The sequence below is a fragment of the Perca fluviatilis genome, chromosome 18, assembly GCF_010015445.1.
Source record: "Perca fluviatilis chromosome 18, GENO_Pfluv_1.0, whole genome shotgun sequence".
Taxonomy (NCBI): domain Eukaryota; kingdom Metazoa; phylum Chordata; class Actinopteri; order Perciformes; family Percidae; genus Perca; species Perca fluviatilis.
In genome coordinates, this window is record NC_053129.1 from 29,138,814 (window position 1) to 29,159,872 (window position 21,059).

Here is a 21,059-nt window from a genome sequence, read left to right on the forward strand (position 1 = left end):
TTAGAAAGCACAGCGAGCCTTGGCGCTGAATCAAAAATGGATTACCAGCTCTCTGGGGAGAGGGCTCGTATCGATACGAGCCCTCTCCCCAGAGAGCTGGGATCCATTTTTGGATTTCTTCTCTATTGCTCGTATCCCCCGGGGGACACGAGCAATAGAGAAGAGGCTATTTGGCGGATATTCAATGGATTCGTCAGACGTTTCCTGCTTGCTTTTGCCAGATATAGCCCAAGTGTGTTTGTGTGGGGGGAAAAAAATGTGTGCAGTTAATTTGGTGGACAGCCCAGCTCAGCGGCCTCCAAACAAACCCCACCCTGCCAAAGCTAAGTTGGCCACAAAAGTTAGCGAGGTCAAAAACACCATTGACACCACCTCATGTCAAACTTTAATAGTTAACATTACACGGGTGGCCTTTGTTATTTAAAATGTGCACATTTTGAGTATAAAGATTCCATGTACATTGAAAAATAAGAGGAACAATTTACACTTTAGCAGCGGTCGTCGATGCACCGATGGATTCAGGGGTCTGTTTTGTTGTTTAGTACAATGCAGTTTAACAGAAAATATTTCAATGACATTGACCGATTAAGGGAATAGTTTGACAGTAGTGATAACCCTGATGTTTTGCTGCGAGTAAGACGACATTGATACCACTGTCAGGTCCGTACGGTAAATAAAAAACTAGATCCAGAAGCCAGTTCGCTTAGCTTAGCACAAAGACTAAAAGTAAACAGCTAGCCTGTGTCCAAAGGTAACAAAATTAGCTAAAGTTAAAACAGCAACTTGTCATTTTTACACTTTGGCTTATGTACAGATCGAACAAACGTGATACAACATTTTAATCAGTGAGCTTTAGAGGTGCTGGTATACAGATTTTGTTACCTTCAGACAGAGCCAGGCTATCTGTTTACCCCCATTTTCAGTCTTTGTGCTAAGCTAAGCAGCTGCTAGGTGTACGTTCATTTACTGTACAGATACGAGAGTGGTATCCTCTCACTCTCAGCAAGAAAGTGAATAAGTGTATTTCCAAAAATGTCAAACTATTATTTTAACATCAGGTTACTTCACCCAGAAGCCTCAATAGACCAGAATGCATCGCATCCTGCAACTGATAGTAGTAGTAGTAGTAGAAGCACATAGGTGAGGCAGGTGAAGATAAAATATATAAATTACAATACATTATTACAAATTTTGGAGCATTTTGAAAATATCTGATAAAAGAGACTAATGAGATGACAATCAACAGTATGAAGAGAATCTGAGGGGAACACTTCCTTCTTTATGAGACAAAACATGATTCTATTTACCTGTAATATAATTCTCCTTTAACACTATTATTTCATGTGATTAACAATACATTAAATGGATTAGAAAAGTTTCCTTTGCAACTATTTGGTGTTAATTTAATGTGTGTGAGTCTGTGTGTGTGTGTGTGTGTGTGTGTGTATGTGTGGCTACACTGCGGCACCACTGCCAAATCTCATTTCCATAAATAACAAACTTTCAAAAAGACATTTATGCAAACGCAAGTTTGACTTTCAAGTGTGAATTTGTCATTCAGAGTAGACGAGCACTTTCTCCCGACCTTTATAAGTGAGTCAGTCACAGTTTTACACATTGGAAATATCAGAAGAAGTATGTTAGACCAGAACGGCCCGTGTCACACACACAAACACACACACACTACAAATGAGTGTAAAATTATCATCATCATCATCACAGGCCGGACTTGTGATCATTGGTCACATCTTATTGGCCTTCCAGGTCAGGTAGGAGTTCCAAGCAACAGCAACAATCTGGACAACAGCCAACCTGCAAGCAGGAGGACATTTTTACGGGTTTAATTTGGATGCAACAGTGCTGAGGAGTGCTGCAGGGAGGACGTATGTAAGAAATACAAACCTTTATAATACTTGCACGTTTTGTTCAGCAAAATAATCTTCACAAATGAACCATCTCTTTTTTAGGAGTTTATAAGCATAAATGCAGTCGCCAGAAGTAATGCTACGGACAACCAGGGGTGGCTGTGGCTCAGTGGTAAAGCAGTTGCCTGTCAATCGGAAGGTTGGTGGTTTGATCCCTGGCCCTGCAGTCCCATGTTGAGGTGTCCTTGGGTAAGACAATGAACCCCGAGGCACCTTGTACTAAGTGCTTTGAGTAGTCGTTAAGACTAGATATATATGAAAACAGTCCATTTACATCACACTTCAACGTCACAACCATTAAGACGGTGATGTTTAACGTCCCCGTAAACGATCCGTAAAAGCTTCAAAATTCCCACGCGGGCTATTTAATGACAAATTTCGTGTTAACCACAGATCTTATTTCAGGCATCTATCCAAAAACCCATTCAAAAAAATCTTTGAACTTTGAGACGAGGGAAGCTAATTTTTCGTGTTTAGGACTCACTCATTCTTGCAGCACTCTATTCATCAGATAGTTTAAATCGAGAGAACTTTATTAGCTTTTAAAGACAAACATAGCGCTACTTCTTATGATTTTAACAACTGAAACATGGTTTAAGAAAATTGCGTTGAACTACTTTCAGACAAATATGCACCAAGAAAAGGCAACATTTAAAAACTGGCTTTATTAAACCCCCCCTAAAGCTTTGATCCAATATAAGACGTCTTCAGTGTAGGCAGATACCCAATTTAGATTGTCATTCTTTGCACTTTACACAAACGTCACATGCGACTGTCAGTAAATCCATAAACTCTTACCTGTGTTGTAGAGGAATGAAGTAGAAATTGGCGATCTGGACTGCAGGCCATAGCTGCAACACAAACCGATCAAACACTCAGCGGACAAATTACTATATGAAAATGTATTTCAATCAATAGGTTCATAACAGATAGCTACTTACTGTACAGACAAATGTCAAAACTTACGTAGTAATTTGAGATCAGGGCATCCGTGTAATCCTGTGAACAAAGATAAAAAAAAAAAGGCATCATAATGAGTCACTTTTAAATCAGGCCGTAGTTACAAAACATCCTCCTACTAAAAGTTGCTCTTAACTAGCTGTGTTTGGGAAAAAAAACTTCTAAAGGCTAAGGCTAAGAGTAATTCACGACATTTTTTAGCACTAAAAGTAGATCCAATGTCAGAGAGAAGTTAGAAGCACAGGGAAAAGTCAATCTGGCCTTTTCACAGTCACCTGCAACAATTACATTTACAAGCCTCATAATCATGAACTTTTAAATGCATATTTTAATGGCAGGCGAGTTAAGAGGGATTTAACCAGGATGTTCTCCATCTATCCATCCATCCATCCATCCATCCATCCATCCATCCAGTCTCAAGAGCAAATTTGTAGCTATTCTTTAAAGGGGTGCTATGCAGTTTTGGCCGCCGTTTTCTCGCAGGTTTCTCTGTAGAGCTCCCCCTACAGCTTCAGAATAGATATTTGGCAGCTCAGATGTTTACTCGTGTCTGACTCCTCGCTTGGTCATTCTGCAGTTTCCTCTTTCTCTGTTCCTCCGACAATGCTTTCCGAGCTTTCTGCTTCTTTTTTGCGGGCTCAGCCATGACGATAGTGTGAAAAACTCCATCGCTACCTTGTTAGCCGGTTCATGAATGGACGTATGTGTGCAGTGCCGTGAAGCGCGGCCTGATATCACGAGATACTTCCTGATGCTGAGGCGGCCGGCTTGCCGGCCGAAAGTTGAAAGGGTGGTTTTTCCTCTCACAGGTGCTAGGGGGGAGCGAGACGACCACCATTCAACTCGAAAAAAGTCATATAATCATTCCAATGACTCCGAAGCTGTTCAGTTAAGGTCAATTAATCTAAAAAAAACTGCATAGTTCCCCTTTAACCACAATTCAGGAGGATTCTTTTAGGGCTGCAACGATTCTTCGAATAACTCGAATAATTCGATTACAAAAAATCCTCGAAGCAAAATTCTTTGCCTTCTAAGGAATGAAAATAGGTTGAAGTTGTAAGAAATCCCTCTTTGTTGCACATGCATTTGAAAGTAAACCATTAGTTTGGGAACATTTCAATGTCTAGTGCCTTGTAGGATGAAAGAGGCACACACTGGCTCTGATTTTAGACTGAAAGAAGTTTTTAAGAACATTTTTGGTCTGATGTTGCTGATAGTAGAGTTTGTTTCCATATTAAACATCTGTAAAGAAACTTTAAAACTTCCGGCCTTCTACTCAGGTATTTGGTTCATCCCTCCCAACATTTTCCATCGCTGAACAGTTGAAACTGCCAGAGTGTGTGTGTGTGTGTGTGTGTGTGGGGGGTTGAGAAATGGTGATGGGTTGAAACTCCAGTTGGTGGGGAGTTTCATTCCAAAACAATGCAGGATGGACGTTATACAGCCAAGAATATCAGCAGATTGCCAAGTAATTGTTGAGTAATCGGAAATGATCAACATCTTCATCAACCCCCTGTATATTCTAGACATTCTGTAGTATGGAAAATCTTTCCTTTCTTTTTATGATGACCATTCATGCCGGAGATACATTAGTGCATTTAAAATGAGAATATTGAATAAAAGTTGTTTAGATAAACCGGTCAGTGAAGATGCAAAATGATTTTGAAGTGTCTGAAATCTCAATTTACTGCTGATTGTAGAATAGACAATAGGGGAAGGTGAATGAGTGACCAAGGCAGAGATTTCAGATACAGCTTCTGTTTCTGGTTCTGAAACATAAAAACCTTGTGTATTTAAACCTTTTAAAAGCTGCAGTATTAACTAACAGACACACACACACACACACACACCCACCCATACACACAAATTCACTATGTCATCTACTTAAAAAGGTCAGCTCGACATATAAAACAACGAGCCAATGTTCCAGGTACATTCTTTTTTTTTCTAGTTGAATTTTTTCCCCTTGTAGGCTAAAACGGATTTGTAATTATGGCCAAACAAGCTGCTTTGCCACCTGAGGTGACATTGACTCTGCTGATTGCTGCGTCAGAAACGCGTCAAAATCTTTCCTCCCACACTATGGAGAAGATGGAACCTTTCTCAGCTCTTCCAGGGGTTTCCAAGCTGGCTGTATACAGTTTAACATACAAGACGTTAATGCACGTCTGTGTCTTATATGGACAGGGTATGATACAAGACGAGGCATGACTCATCACTCGATCGTCAGATCACACCTTTAATTTGCCTAGACTTTTGACCAAAGTCCTGCAAAACAATAATAACATTACTGTCAGCTATAGCTGTGCGTGTTAAACGCGGTTTGTAGTTTAGTCTCGCATTGCCAGACCTTCCTCCACAGTGCTGCAAAGGAGGTTCTGGCTAGTCTACACAGCATTCCGGGATGGGAGGAAAATGTGCTCTGGTTTATTGGTATTTGTTTAAACCAATCATAATCGTCTTGGGCAGCGCTAAGCCACAGACATAATGACGGTGCCTCTGCAAAATAGCCTCAGGACGGAACTTGAGTTTGTGTGTACAGTGCCTTGCGAAAGTATTCGGCCCCCTTGAACGTTTCGACCTTTTGCCACATTTCAGGCCTCAAACATAAAGATATAAAACTGTAATTTTTTGTGAAGAATCAACAACAAGTGGGTCCCAATTATGAAGTGGAACGAAATTCATTGGCTATTTCAAACTTTTTTAACAAATAAAAAACTGAAAAAGTGGGCGTGCAAAATTATTCAGCCCCTTTACTTTCAGTGCAGCAAACTCTCTCCAGAAGTTCAGTGAGGATCTTTGAATGATCCAATGTTGACCTAAATGACTAATGATGATAAATAGAATCTAGCTGTGTGTAATCAAGTCTCCGTATAAATGCATCTGCTCTGTGATAGTCTCAGAGGTCCGTGTAAAGCGCAGAGAGCATCATGAAGAACAAGGAACACACCAGGCAGGTCCGAGATACTGTTGTGGAGAAGTTTAAAGCCGGATTTGGATACAAAAAGATTTCCCAAGCTTTAAACATCCCAAGGAGCACTGTGCAAGCGATAATATTGAAATGGAAGGAGTATCAGACCACTACAAATCTACGAAGACCCGGCCGTCCCTCTAAACTTTCAGCTCATACAATGAGAAGACTGATCAGAGATGCAGCCAAGAGGCCCATGATCACTCTGGATGAACTGCAGAGATCTACAGCTGAGGTGGGAGACTGTCCATAGGACAACAATCAGTCGTATACTGCACAAATCTGGCCTTTATGGAAGAGTGGCAAGAAGAAAGCCATTTCTTAAAGATATCCATAAAAAGTGTCGTTTAAAGTTTGCCAAAAGCCACCTGGGAGACACACCAAAAAGTGGAAGGAGGTGCCTTGGGTCAGATGAAACCAAAATCGAACTTTTGGCAACAATGCAAAACGTTATGTTTGGCGTAAAAGCAACACAGCTCATCACCCTGAACACACCATCCCCACTGTCAAACATGGTGGTGGCAGCATCATGGTTTGGGCCTGCTTTTCTTGCAGCAGGGACAGGGAAGATGGTTAAAATTGATGGGAAGATGGATGGAGCCAAATACAGGACCATTCTGGAAGAAAACCTGATGGAGTCTGCAAAAGACCTGAGACTGGGACGGAGATTTGTCTTCCAACAAGACAATGATCCAAAACATAAAGCAAAATCTACAATGGAATGGTTCACAAATAAACATATCCAGGTGTTAGAATGGCCAAGTCAAAGTCCAGACCTGAATCCAATCGAGAATCTGTGGAAAGAACTGAAAACTGCTGTTCACAAACTCTCTCCATCCAACCTCACTGAGCTCGAGCTGTTTTGCAAGGAGGAATGGGCAAAAATGTCAGTCTCTCGATGTGCAAAACTGATGGAGACCTACCCCAAGCGACTTACAGCTGTAATCGCAGCAAAAGGTGGCGCTACAAAGTATTAACTTAAGGGGGCTGAATAATTTTGCACGCCCAATATTTCAGTTTTTTATTTGTTTAAAAGGTTTGAAATATCCAATAAATTTCGTTCCACTTCATGATTGTGTCCCACTTGTTGTTGATTCTTCACAAAAAATTACAGTTTTATATCTTTATGTTTGAGGCCTGAAATGTGGCAAAAGGTCGAAAACTTCAAGGGGCTGAATACTTTCGCAAGGCACTGTACGTTCAAAAGTTTTAGTCGTGCAACAGAAACCTCAGATTGGACACATAGTCTAGCTAGCTGTCTGGATTTACCCTGCAGAGATCTGAGGAGCAGTTAACCATAGTCCTCAGAAATCCACCGGAGGTTAGAACACCACAAAGAAAGCGGAAGGTAACAGATATCCGGCCGAAAAGAGGAAGTGGACCGTCTACGATATAGACTAGTACTAATTAGCAATTGTTAGCATGCTAACATGCTAAACTAAGATGGTGAACAATGGGGTGGATCTCAAGTCTCTTATTTGATACCTCCTCTCTCCTCGCCTGGAAAGTCGTTCTGGCCCTCCTTCGAGAAGGCCGTCTCAAAGCTCATTATTCCTGCCCCGAAGAGCGAGGATGGAGGAGGGATCTTTGAGGCGCTATGAGCGAGGATACACGAGAGCAGCCTTCCCCCAGAAGCCGTGCAGCAGACAGCCGTTGCTATCTCCGCCCATACAGCAGACACGTCCACGTTAAACTTCAGAGGAAGGGACGTCGCGTCCCTCTAAAAAACTAATTTTCTCGTTTCCTCTCTCCTCCCATGCTTCCTTGGTGGGACAAACTAAGACGCGAGGAAGGGAAGCAAGTGAAGGAAATGTGGATGCAATTTAAGGACCTGGGATGTACCCATGGTGAACACAAAAGTACATGCTGAACATCAACATGTTAGCATTGCCAATGTTAGAATGCTGGTGTTAGTATTAAGGTGCCAAATCTTTTTGTATGTCTTAAAATACATCCTTGGTGCCAAAGTACAGCTTCACAGAGCCACCAGCATAGCTGTACACTTTTTTTTTTTCCTTATCTGAATCAAGGGTCTAAGGATAGAGAGTGTTGTTCTACATTTTTAATGTGGGTTTTGTATACCTGTAAATAAAACTGACTATTATTCATACGGAATACTATTAGCTTGTAGTATAGAACTGGGACAAAACAAATTAGTTCATCTACACCAGACAATCAAACTAATTTTGTATGCACAATGACAGAAGCTGCAGGTAAGTAAGACAAGGCAAAGTCGCAAGTTTGGTGAGTCGCTCCATTAATTTTCATCTCACGTTTCACCAGGCGGCCTTGTTGTAATGAGCACATTTGTCATTTATTTTCTGTCCTTTCTGACATTTACCAGGTTGGCCTTTCAGGTCCACGCGCCTCCTTTTGTAAATAATTGATGGTGACCAGCGGCTTGCTGGGTAAGCAAGGCGGTGACAGACGTTTGAGCAGCTGGCCCAAAATGACAGTTAGCTCTGACCTGGCATACAAATACACACTAAACAAAACACACACACACACACACACACACACAAAAAAAAAAAAAAAAAAAAAAAAAAAAAAAAAAAAAAAAAAAAAAAAAAAAAAAAAAAAAAAAAAAAAAAAACACACACAAAGGTATGAGTCACTCCATCTATTTCCAAAGTCCCTCCCTGCCCACCTCTCTCGTCTCTTCCTCCATCACAGGAAATAGTATCTAATAATAATGATGAGAGGTGAGTGTTGGAGGTCAGGTACTGTTTACAATGAAAACCAAACTTGCTCTCTGTGGACTCTCATTTACCTGGCATCTGTTTATACAGAAAGAATACCGATCTCTGGCCAGTTTGTGTCAAGTCTAAGTATAAATATAGAATATAAATCAATAGGGGTGTCACGATTCTCCAAATCCACGATTCGATTTAAACATTTTCTTTTCAGCAGTGACGGCAATGCCACAATGAGAGCCACCAGATGGCAGAACGGTACTTTGCAACAACAGTGAGTTTCTCAACATTAATGAAGTGCAACTGAATGCACCATTTGTTTAACAAGGGTCACGCGAACGTGAATTACCGTCGGAGCCCACACGTTTGTCGTTTGTTACTCACAAGGAAGGCAACATGTTGCCACACGATGACTTCAGGGAATGAGGATTTTCAAGTTCTGTTTCTCTGTTATCTCGGACTCCGGCAGTGGCCATGGCGTCTGGAAAAGAGCAGCTGAAGGCTACCGGTAAGCTACGCAGCGTCTGTTTTTTTCTTTTCTTTGGATGCGTGCAAGTAGGTGGGGGTGGAGAGAGAAAAAATACTGGGAGAATCGCCCTGCTTTTGAGCCTGCTTTTAAATTTCGACAGTCAAAATCGTGACACCCCTACAAATCAAGTCAAATCAGAACAGTCCAGTACCAACTTAAGAGGGAATAGTTCAGATCCATTGAAGTGGGTTTGTATGAGGTACTTCTCCATAGTCAGTGTGTTAGCTACAAGTAGATGGCGGTCAGCGCGCACCCAGTTAGGAGAAGCAGGCCGGAGTACCGACACGGAAGCTAAGCAATGTACAGCTGTGGAAGGGGGCAGCAACTGAACTCCACAAAAAAAGCCACTTAAAACAGATTTTTTTCCGGCAAACAACTACTGCATCTGAATAGGAGTGTCCAGTCCACCTATTTGCTGCAGAAACTCACACACAACCTCCTGGCTGTGACACAGAGGGAGTAACGCTGCCGGTGAGACACCACGATGTGAAATAAAGGCAACTCACCCTCTTGAGCTTAGTGACGTTCTCCTCCACCGTCAGTCCGTTCAGAGCACCGGAGATACCAAGAAAGGCTCCCAGGAAACACGGAGCGAAAAACAACTACGACACAGAAATACAAAAGAAAGTAAACTTCAGAAAATAAAGTGAAACCCTAATTAAAAATCACCTCAGCGGTAGTTAAATACTTGTTAACTGGGGTTAAGGTCTGTTAATCGGCAAGTCACATTAAATGGCAATGAGAGAATTACAAAGTTCTAACTACAGTACATATATAACTCAACAGACTCAGCATTTAAACAAGTAATTTGAACACTTTGGATTTAAGAAAAACGGATTTGTAAAAAACGGCACATGTTAATTATTTGTAATATTCTAAAAGTCCGCTAACTTTGGGTCTAATTTGTGATTAGGATTCTTGGGATATTTCTCTTCTGAATGAAGGAAAATAACACTATTCATAAGTAAAGCTACACTTGTCTACATAGAGTAAGGGCCTTTCATTTTATTTTTGAAAAATGTCTGGTAAGAGAAAACAATCTAGGGCTTGTGGACTAAGCAATAAATGTGTAATTTGAATAAAACTATTGTTGTGATCTTAAACCAAATGCAACAAGAAATGTATTTTGTGTATCAGATCAAAGAAAGAAACCTGCCCTTTGCTGCATGTCATGCCACCCCCCCCCTTTCCTGTCTTCAGCTGTCCTATCAAATAAAGGCCCAAAAAAAAGAATCATCTTTTTGTGCGTGTCTGCATTGTCAGTATACGAAGGCTCTAACAGAGGCTAGAGAAAAGATTTGATGCATGAACTGAAGCAGAATTAATATTTACTGAACTGTTTTTTTAGCATTTTACTGGATGAATTCTACACACCAAAGATGCTCAAAGAAAACTTAAAAAAAAAAAAAATCACTTCAAGAGACTCCGTTGAGTTGTTTACATTGGTGCTACAGTGACATGAAACTGCTCCTTACATACAAATCTTGACTTCCATCTGTTATTCAGGCCTGGCGCAGATACAGTAGACCACGTTAAATCATTCAATGACACACACACAGTGCACAGTGTAACCACATTTAACTATTCGAGCGGAGGAGTGGACCCTTTGCTTCAGTAAATATTTCAGTAGAGCCGAGACGTTGAAAGCTCTCAAGTGTTGTTCTGTGGTGGCTTTAGTTTAAACTGCATTCGTTCTGATTGAATCAAACCCCGGAGATCAGAGTCGAGAGGGTACAACGGCAAGTTCCCTTCCGGTCGGCACGATTAAGAGCCATCTGTCAGCCTGACGTGAGGAAAATGTATCTCTGTGGTCGGGACTTATCCACCCAATTAATGAGCTGAGCCTGAGTGGAAGACACACAGTGGTATGGGGTGTATCATTGAGCTTGTTTCCACTTTGTTTCCTTGTTTGCCTTGCCTTTAACCAACAACGAAAAAGCAGTAGTTTTCATAGGACATTTTTAACATTAGTATGCACAAACAACTTTAAAGCAAATGTGTATTTCAATATGTGGTTTCAAACTGTGGAATTCCTTAGATAATGATTTAAAGGGTAATGTCAATATCTTTGTTTAAGAAAATGTATAAGGAAGAAAATTAGACAATATTAGGTTGCCAGATAATTCTCTCTCGCTCACAGAAAGGGGCTAGTAAAATAAGATTTTTGTCTTCATCCAGCTCAGATAGATAGATAGATAGATAGATAGATAGATAGATAGATAGATAGATAGATAGATAGATAGATAGATAGATAGATAGATAGATAGATAGATAGATAGATAGATAGATAGATAGATAGATAGATAGATAGATTTTAATGGCTGGATTATAAAATTGTATTTCCATGAGTGGAATAAAAACAATGTGAAGTAGTAGAACAGAGGAATGCTTTTTTTTCTCACCTGGTCAACCAGCATTTTCTTCATGGCAGCACTTTTAGTTCCTCCAACCACCAGCCGGTCCAAAACTTTGTACCAACTGCCGACTACTGGACCCTTTGTTGTAAAACAAACAAACAAACAAACAAACAAATCATTATTTATTGGGCTTCTTCTCTTATAAATAGGAGTTGTGTTATACATTGTTGTTTGAGAAAGATTCCAGTTAACCACACATCACACTGAAGAAACCTCAGTGGCCTTCTGTCCATCGCAGATGAGTTGAATTGAAGCCACTAAACATCATATATTAATAATGTCAGGAAGAAAGATACACGATGTAGGAGTTGTGAGACAGTTGTGTCTTTTCCAGATGAATGAGCAAACATGTCTTGGTGTAACGTGACTCCTGAGTGTGATTGAAGACCTATTTTCAAGACAAACGTCCATACGTCTTCTCTCTATAATTTACAACGGCGAGGCAGCCGATTATGGATATATAAATAAACTTTGCTTACGTCGCGGTGATGTCAAAATTAATTGTGCAACTGTCAAAGGACTTGAAATAAGTCAATTCACAAACATACAAAGGCACGAAGAAACATGGATAAGCATGTAAGCCTGTCATGTCACTTATAGATCTACAAATATGATTTCTGATGCTGCTGAATTTAATGTTTTTCATGGATATCGTCATGTTGCTTTACATTTGCTTTCTCATGTTATACAAATAACCAAATAGACACCATAAAAAGCACATTTGATGTAAAATCAATAAACAATCAAACGCCTTTTTACACCTGCATCTTGAGCATCCACATTATACTGTATCTGCTGCATCCTTTCATTTCAGTATTCAATAGACTTAAAATCACCAAAATCAGGTGAAAAATCTATTTTTTTTATTGCAGCTGTGAGCTGGAACTATTTTGAACTCAATTCGAGTCGTTTTCTTGTTTTGTGAATATCTAAAGAAATGTGTTACATGCATGTTCTTTATGACAGAATAATAAAAATCAATCAAATCATCACAAAACGTGCCACATTCAGACTTTTTATTTTTATTTCTTAAGAATAAAACAAAGAGTAAAGAGGACACTACTTACCACAAAGAAGAAACCAATGCTCATCATCTTGGCTGTCCGCTGCACGTTGTGATGAGCCAATCCTCTTCTCTCAAACACCTGCTGGGAGATGACATCGCCAACACCCACTAGAGACCCTGGAGGACAAGCGGGAGACATTCAGATTCAGACAGGTACTGAGCATGGTGGTGATACAGGGGACATTATTCCTGTGAATGATGTTGTTTACACTTTCAATATAAGATAAGATTAAAAGTAGGGCTACACGATATGAGGAAAATATGCGACAAAGTTGTTGAATTGCGCGATACCGATGCTACTTGCGATAAATAAACAGATATTAAAGTGTACTCCGTTCTGCATTTCTGCTGCTTTTAGAATTCTTCCAAAAACAAAAAAAATTGCTTGTTGAATTTAAAAAAAATGAAAGGAAATCATTTCCAACATTCTTCTATTGAACAATTTGAACACACATTGAATATAAAGGCACCACTAAAAGAAGTGAAAGATATCAGCAGAAAACTGCAGTAACTGTCAGTTGCATTATAAAGTGCAGTTTTTTACGGATATTTTCTTTCGACTAACACAAAAAAAAATCTCTCGAGTGTCTTTCGCAATATGTCGCAGCCTTTTGCAATGTGTATATTGCACCAGTTGATACGATGGCGATAGAAAAAAAAATATATTGTGCAGCCCTAATTAAAAAGCACTGTGTGCAGAATGTTCGAGTGCTCACAGGAGGCCTTTTCCACAGCAGACATTTGGCTCGTCAAACAGTTCATGGACAGGTGTAATTGATAACGTGAGGCGGTTCCAGGGTGCTGGTATTGTGCATGCTGTCACACTGACCATGGAAAAAGGTCTATTCCAATGGCATATTGTGTAAAAACTTGGCTTCATTTCAGTAATTGTACATTTAAATGATCTCTAGTCTCGCTTTGCAAGACCTTCCTCCACAGCGCTGCGCAGGAGGGTCTGGCTAGTCCACACAGCAATCCGGGATGGGAGAAAAACGTGCTCTGGTTTATCTGCATTTCTTTATACCAATCACAATAGTCATGGGTGGCGCTAAACTCCGGACGGAGCCCCGTTGCCGCTGCAAAATAGTCTCGGGAAGAAACTTGTTTTGGTGGAACGTGTGTACGTTCAAAAGTTGTTTTAGTCGTGCAACAGAAAACTCAGATTGGACAGATAGTCTAGCTAGCTGTCTGGATTTACCCTGCAGAGATCTGAGGAGCAGTTAACCATAGTCCTCACAAATCAGCCGGAGTTTAACGCCAACACAAAGAAAGACGAAGGTGACGGACATCAGTCCGAAAAGAGGGACATCCGGCGGAATTTTCCAGCGGCACCGGAGCAATCCCGGAAGTGGAACGTATAGACTAAACGATCTCTAATGTACAGTCGGGTTTTTGGAGCTTGTTTGCTGAAAAGCAGCTGCTGTTGAATCGAGGTAGATAAGAGCGAAACAAATCAAAGTAAAAGCAAATCAATAAGCTAAAAGAAATGTTAAAAAGCTCTGCAGAATTGATGAGAATCCCCTGTGGGTTTGTCACTACAAATAATACTTTTAATATTACATTGTAGTCATTTGATCCATTGTCAATGTAAATAGAATGATTAGTAGAACTTGAAATTCAACTGAAGCTAATGTACTTGCACTTACTACTTGTTGTCTGGAGATTGTATTTTCAAGGTTGAAAGCACTTAATTGGAAGTCGCTTCGGAGAAAAGAGTCAGCTAAATGTAATGTAATAATAAAGAAATTTCCTTTCCTATTATTTGTGACTAATAAAAAGGCAAAACAATTTTTCAGCAGGTGGAAAGTGTTGCTCTAAATCTCACATCTACACTTAAAATTGACAGCAGTGTAATATAGATCCAGCTGAACAGGTGCAAACCTTTCCTTAAAATGTCACGAGCGAACTAACAAAAGCATGCACGCACCACTTTTCGGATGGAAAATGTCAATTGAACGTGACACTTTGAGAGCAATAAATACTTTGTCACTTTGACTCAGACACCTTTTAAAGCACTGAGAGAGCTCCAGTCGGTCAGTCAGCATCGTCAACACGTCACTTTATGATGATACGAAAAGAGCCATTTGAACAGCTAATGTCTTCTTAAAGTGCTCATATTATGCTCATTTTCAGGTTCATAATTGTATTTTGAGGTTGTACCAGAATAAGTTGACATGGTTTCATTTTCTGCTGCAGCTCCTCTTTTTCACCCTGTGTGTTGAGCTCTCCGATTTAGCTACAGAGTGAGGCATCACACTTTTATCCCATCTTTGTTGGGAGCCGCACATGCGCAGTAGCTAGGTAAGGACTACGAGCTAGCGCCGCTAGCTGTTAGCCACCTCGTTCTCAATGGCAAAACTCTGCTACACTATAGAACTACTTCCATGTAGTTCTATAGTGTTCTGCAGGTATTCCACGCAAAGTTGGAAGCGCGCCCCCGTTTAGAAGAAGTCTCCCGGCTAATCCTGCCTTGGACTGACCGAAGTTGGAGAAACAGCTAGCTGATGTGGTGTTAGCTAAAGTGGTTAGCACACACCAAACGTTTCGGCCGATGACGTCACAGTCCGAGCCGATTTTGACCAGCTCACCCGGAGACTGAAGGCAGGACACATTCAGAAACCCGTATCTCACTCAAAACAGCATGGATGGATTTCTTTCCAAGTTTGTATGCGTGTGGAAGCACCAGAGACACAAAATAACACCCCAAATCCCAGAAAGAGTGATTTTTTTCATAATATGGGCACTTTAAAGATGCATCATACAAAGCTCTTATGTGAAAAAAAAAAAAAGAAATATTCTAACATCCAACTTAACACCTCAAATCACATACAGTATGCATCAAAGAAGAGTAACGGCTGTTTTAAAAGGGAAAGTCCAACTCAAGACCAAGCCAAACCTGCCCAATCGTCATATAAGTAGCCCGTTTTTTTTTTATATTTCAGATATAAATATACAGTAAATGCATGTTGACAATAATGAAAAAATTGTCTCCAAAAACTCTATTATACAACTTTACATTCACAGTCTTAGATAACACACTCACACAACAGGTTTACATGACAGACAGTTGAATTCCTGAATAAAAATAATTTAAATTCATGTCGTCCCCCCCCCCCGAATTATACCCATTCTCACCTGGTCACCCTAGTTACATTTCCCCACTGATACAACCAGTAAGTCTCGGTTACACTTTACTTTAACTTTTCTACATAAGACTGACAAAACATTATAAACTAGTCATAAATGTTTATGACATAACTTTTTAGTAAGTGTCATTCGGTTTTGTCATGACACGTTATGGTTAGGGTTAGGGTTCATGTGTCATGACAGTGTCATGTCACTCTTATGTAGAAAACTTAAAGTAAAGTGTTACCTCTCTTACATCTTTACAACTCCTGGTTGATGAGCGCCAGACAACTGGTGAGCAGTGCCTCCATCTAGTGGAGGTTAAACTGTACTACACTTGAATACTAAAATACATTTCTTTAAACACATGAACATTGCTCAAATATTTTGGACATAGGGAGAGTTATAATTTGCAGGAATAGCATGTTCAGATGTAGTCAGATTCAAAGAACCTGAAAATGTTGCCCTGCATGTCACCGACATGCAGAAGGAAGTATCTTCAGAAATCTGTGCGTTTTTGGACAAAAGGTTAAAAAGGTCAAGGGCTCCCCACAGGAAACTGCCTGAACTGTCGGTAAAAGTAGTTGCAGTTTCTACTAGTGCAATGTGTTATTTTTTTATTCTTAACGGATTCATCATTTACTCTTTAAGTGTGACAACTTAAAGTTACTGTGTAGGATTGTTATGCGATTATAGCGTCATCTCAAATTATTCTGATTGCATGCAAGTTTCTTTGTGTTTTGTATAGAACACATTCTACATATGGTGATTATTTTAATAATAGGCATCTTGTTATTGCTTATTTTGACCGACGAACAGCCTAAAGATCCAAATACATTCACTTTACAAGGAGGAGAAAAGCTAGGAAGTCCTGACATTTGATTTTTGTATTTTCAAAATATTAAATAGTTTTGATTTTTACCAGCCACTAATTATTTGTTGCATTATAAATTATTTTAATTATAAATTTCACATTAGTGCGGCTCAGCCTCAAAGCTGAAGGGGTAAGGAAGATACAAAAAGCACAAATCGTGGTCACTCGGTCCAAAGACCTCTCTTTGTTGATTCTGAGGTGCCCTCTAATCTGGAGCAAAGGTCATGAGATGGGACCAGGAGTTAAATGTTAAACCTCCTGTTTTAGTCATCACTAACACTTAAATCAATCTTAAACCAAAATATGAATTCAACAGCAAGAAATAAATTATCTGCACTTATTGCCTAATTAATAAAAAAACTTGATTAGGACATTTTTTGGACCTGCAGTTGAAAAAAAAAAAGAAATCTTACCAGCAGTTACTAACTGCACTGTCCAGGGGCGTTTGGTCATCAACACTTGGTAGGATCTCCACAGGCTTGCCATTCTCACTCCTGGGAAGAAAATAAATAATCACAAAAAGGGACACTGCAAAACGTGATTTTGTACTGAACCGCCCTGCCCACCGGCAGGTAGGCAACGTGACTCAAATCAAGCGACCCTGCTAATAAGCGACGTTGTGTCAATTACGGCTTGTATTATTAGCCAGCCAAGTAACCGAATTCTTTCAGGCCGAGTTGGAGGTAGATACTATTTACTGAAATAAGAACTTTCTGGGCTGAGAAAGACCAGTTTACCTTTTTCGCATGTTGTCGGACCAGCTTGTCTACCCTTGTAGTCAGTATTTGAACATTTCATCCATATAAACTGCTGGAAATAATAATAAAAAGTGTATATCTTTAAACTGTGTCCTTCTCTGTGACTTCTGTCAAAGCCGAGTTGAAGAGCGGCTTCAGTTAATTTAGATACAAGTATAAACCAGGTGGTGACAGATACGTAGATTCCCAAACGACCAAGGAAACATTAAATTGTCCAATTTTGGATTGCGGTTCGGTGAAATGTTCAGTCTCATGTGGCTAAGCTAACGGTTCAAGCAAGTTTGGCAGCAAGTTACGGTTGCGTCTTAATTACGTTAACGGCGTTAAACCAGGTCGTTTATAGCTAAGTAGCTTGAGGTCTGTAACAACTTGTGAATTAAACTTCTAACGATATTAGTTTATTTAACGGTTTAGAAATACGACTGTATGTTAAGGCAACTGAGCTGCTACGTACTCAAAAACAACTATCAACGCATGTATCGCAACATTAACGTCTATTAATACTCACTATATTCCAGTAACGTTAATATTATTACATGCGTAGCTACATGCCGGTTAATGAGCCCGGCTCAGTTCTAAACTGTCTCTGGCTCCACTGAGTGACTGCTGGTGATGCCTTCATGTCTCCGCATCAGCTCCGAATTTTTACTTCTACAATTAAATTAACGTTTAATCCAGGCACATTCACTTCGTTGTAAATTATAACAGGAGTTACTCAGGCAAAAACAAAGTTAAGGTTTGAGGATCTTAACCAATTTGTGTTGGAACCAAATATAAACCACATGATGCTGCAATGTCAACATATCAATCAAAAACTTTTTATCCAAGAATCTAAATTAATTAAAGATGTTGCATCAAGATGTTACCGATTCGTCAGGTGATGTCAATATATTTGATTTACTTTAAAAACATAATTATTGACAAGTGCAAGCTTAACAGAGCAAAAATAACGTACACTTACCTTGCCCTTTTTGCTCCTTTTTTCCTAAATGGATAGCTCACAAATGAACAAGTATTTCCTACAGCCCCGGAAGGCAGCATTAGGACTGCCGTGTGCGTCACTTCCGCTGTAAACAAGCACTATTGGCAGTTTGCTGCCATCTGGCGGGAAACCCCAGTACAAGACTAAATCACAGCATCGAAACTACATTAACAAGTGAAGTCAATATTTTTATTCTGTACAAGTGAAGTGGAACTTACAAAACAAAACCAGCAAATTATTCTCTAGTTACATCTTTGCTTTTACTGCTATGGCAAATGTCTGGTGTGAAAAAGTTTCATCAGTCTGCACATTGCATTTTAAAAACATTTTTTTTTTTTTAGCAAAACAGTTTCATGTAAATCACGTAATTAGGTAACCAGCTTCCACATACAAAAGATTAAATTGTTGCTTCATACATTACAGATCAGAGTGACAGTAGATGAAGTTACAGTTGAATTACAGTTGAATTAATGCACAAGTGTTATACTGTAGACTTTTCTCATGATGGACATTTGAAACTAATAACACTGTTAATAAATATGTTCCATCCATTTATTCAAGTACTGTACTGCAAGTAGAATGATAACCATTTCATAATATTTGTAGTTGAGTATTTCCATTTTATGCTACTTAATACTTAAGTAATAATCCACTACATTTACTTGACGTTATTTTGCAGATTTAGAGTTTTATACAAAATATAATCATCTAATAAATAATGATGTATTATTATAGTTTAAACTACCCTGCAGTAAATACCAGCTTCAACATTTAAGTAATGAACAAATTGAATTATAATCCGGTAATATAATATGATTTTGAAATGGGCCATTCTGCATAATGAGTACTTTTACTTTTGGTACTTTAATTGAAGTTTGTACTTTAGATTTTGAATGCGGGAATTTTACTTGTGGGTATTTTTACATTGATATTGCTCTTGGTAAAAGATCAGAGTACTTTTGTTAATAAACCTGGTGTTAAACTGATATGATCAGGACAGTGAATGTGTCTGCAGAATTTCAGTGTAATAAATTAAAACAAGGAAACTTCACTAAATGACTGCGATGTAATGCAAAAACAAATAGGCGAAGATGTAGAATCCCATCAAATATAATAAATAAATTGAAACATAAAAAAACCGCTGCAGAACAGGTTCATTACAACAAGTTAGCGTCCCATATGGGTCAGTTTCTGTATTACATCCAGAAAGCAGTTTACACATGAAATGCTACTGGAGACTTAAATTAAATTTGAATATAGGTATCTTACGTTAACACAAGTGCTGTAGCTGGGTTTTTAAATCATGACATTCGACCACAATCAATAACACATTTGGGGCCCTATTTTAACGATCTAAGCGCATGGCGCAGGTGTGTTTAGGGCGTGTCCAAATCCACTTTTGCTAGTTTGACTGCGGGAAAAAAGGGTCCGTGCGCCGGGCGCATGGTTCAAAAGGGTTGTACTTAGTGTCTTCATTAATTCATAGGTGTGATTTTGGGTGTAACATGCAATAAACCAATCAGAGTGTCATCTCCCATTCCCTTTAGAAGCCAGGCGCGTTTTTACCTCGCTGCATTGCTGTTATGATGGCGGATTTGCACCGTAATATTTTTATTTGTAATCTTTCGCATGTTTGTGTGCTGCTGTGCGTCCCTGTGTGTGTAACAAGCATAGTGTGTGCACGCTGTGCATAAGCCTGGACGCATTTTACTAATGCGCTGTTAAAATAACAATGAAATGAGTTATTGACTTTAGACCAGGTTTTTGTTGGTCAATGGCGCGATCACTTCCCGCTGCCTCAAGATAGCCATGCACCTGAACACACCTCCCTGTAAGACCAGAACGCCCATGGGCGCAAAGATGGGCGCAGGTGCATTTGCCATTTAAACAACGTGAGCGCTGGATGGGAAATTGACAACTGCGTCGGTCTTAAACTAGCAAAGACACTTGCATCGGGCTTTGCCAGTGCAAGATGGGACCCTTGGTCTCCTGGTCTATTTAATTATCAGCTCACATGTGAACATTGATGGTAACGCTGACAACAAGCCATAGAAGGCCATAGAACGTAGAACGTTACGTCAGCGCTTCTACACAAAAGTTTGACAAGTAATGAAATATCCACCAATAATTTGGCCTCTTCTCATTTCTCTATTTCGTGCCTCCTCGTCTCCTCAATCTTCCTGCCTGTGACCAAGAAATTAATCTATGTGTGGCATCTTTAAGAATGTCTCACTTCCTAAAATGCATCCTCGCGGAGAGAGGCGGCTTGCTGGAGGAGCTATGAGCGAGGATGCACAGGTATATCTGAGTCTTTTCGGCACCCGTGATGTATAAAAGAGGCGTAACGCCCAGCAAACCATGACAGCCGTGCCACATGTCGGATTTAATTGACAGCGCTTTAAAATGACGGCTCCAAATAACAAGATGACTCGTTTTGTTAAATGCCTGTTGCCTTGAGTCGTCTCTCGCCATGTCTCGGCCCTGTCTCCTCCGCTTGCATCACAGGATTGATAAGGCTGCAATAACGCTGAATTAGGCCGATAATGTCAGTCCTCCCACTCATTTGAATGTGGGTAGTGCTTTTAAGCTGCAGTGGTGAGAACCGCAGGAAATAACGGGGAAAAAAAACAAAAAAACAGTGGCCCTGCGACGAAAAGTTTTAACAGAATCCTTTTTTGGAGAAACGCAACCCAATCCTGTGGCCTGAAGTTTATACTATGTGCGTCGATCTCTTTAATAGTATAGCAGGGCCGGCATG

At 39.8% G+C, this 21,059-nt stretch overlaps 1 protein-coding gene across 3 annotated transcripts; it reads right to left on the minus strand.

The window, feature by feature from the left end:
- Positions 1-368: 368 nt before the first annotated feature.
- Positions 369-18,317, minus strand: mpv17 (mitochondrial inner membrane protein MPV17). Of its 3 annotated transcripts, none has more exons than XM_039781562.1 (8): positions 18,281-18,317; positions 16,975-17,055; positions 12,563-12,678; positions 11,481-11,573; positions 9,585-9,680; positions 2,892-2,924; positions 2,724-2,776; positions 369-1,812 (listed from the first exon to the last, which is right to left on the minus strand). In XM_039781562.1, exons 2-8 carry the CDS (start codon positions 17,045-17,047, stop codon positions 1,743-1,745), a joined length of 534 nt encoding a protein of 177 aa, XP_039637496.1. In that variant the 5' UTR covers positions 17,048-17,055; positions 18,281-18,317; the 3' UTR covers positions 369-1,742. The 3 variants fall into 3 exon arrangements, with proteins under 3 accessions (XP_039637496.1, XP_039637495.1, XP_039637494.1); XM_039781561.1 differs by lacking the exon at positions 18,281-18,317 and adding an exon at positions 17,828-17,959; XM_039781560.1 differs by lacking the exon at positions 18,281-18,317 and adding an exon at positions 17,299-17,786.
- Positions 18,318-21,059: the final 2,742 nt, after the last annotated feature.

What these genes read in the sequence shown, in the direction of transcription:
- mpv17 (XM_039781560.1), bottom strand. Translation starts at nt 17,359, where the DNA reads ATGAAATGTTCAAATACTGACTACAAGGGTAGACAAGCTGGTCCGACA. An exon ending in AGAAAATGCTGGTTGACCAG is followed by an intron (nt 9,681 to 11,480) that starts GTGAGAAAAAAA and finishes TCTGTGTCGTAG; the next exon opens with TTGTTTTTCGCTCCGTGTTT. An exon ending in TTCATTCCTCTACAACACAG is followed by an intron (nt 1,813 to 2,723) that starts GTAAGAGTTTAT and finishes TCCTGCTTGCAG; the next exon opens with GTTGGCTGTTGTCCAGATTG.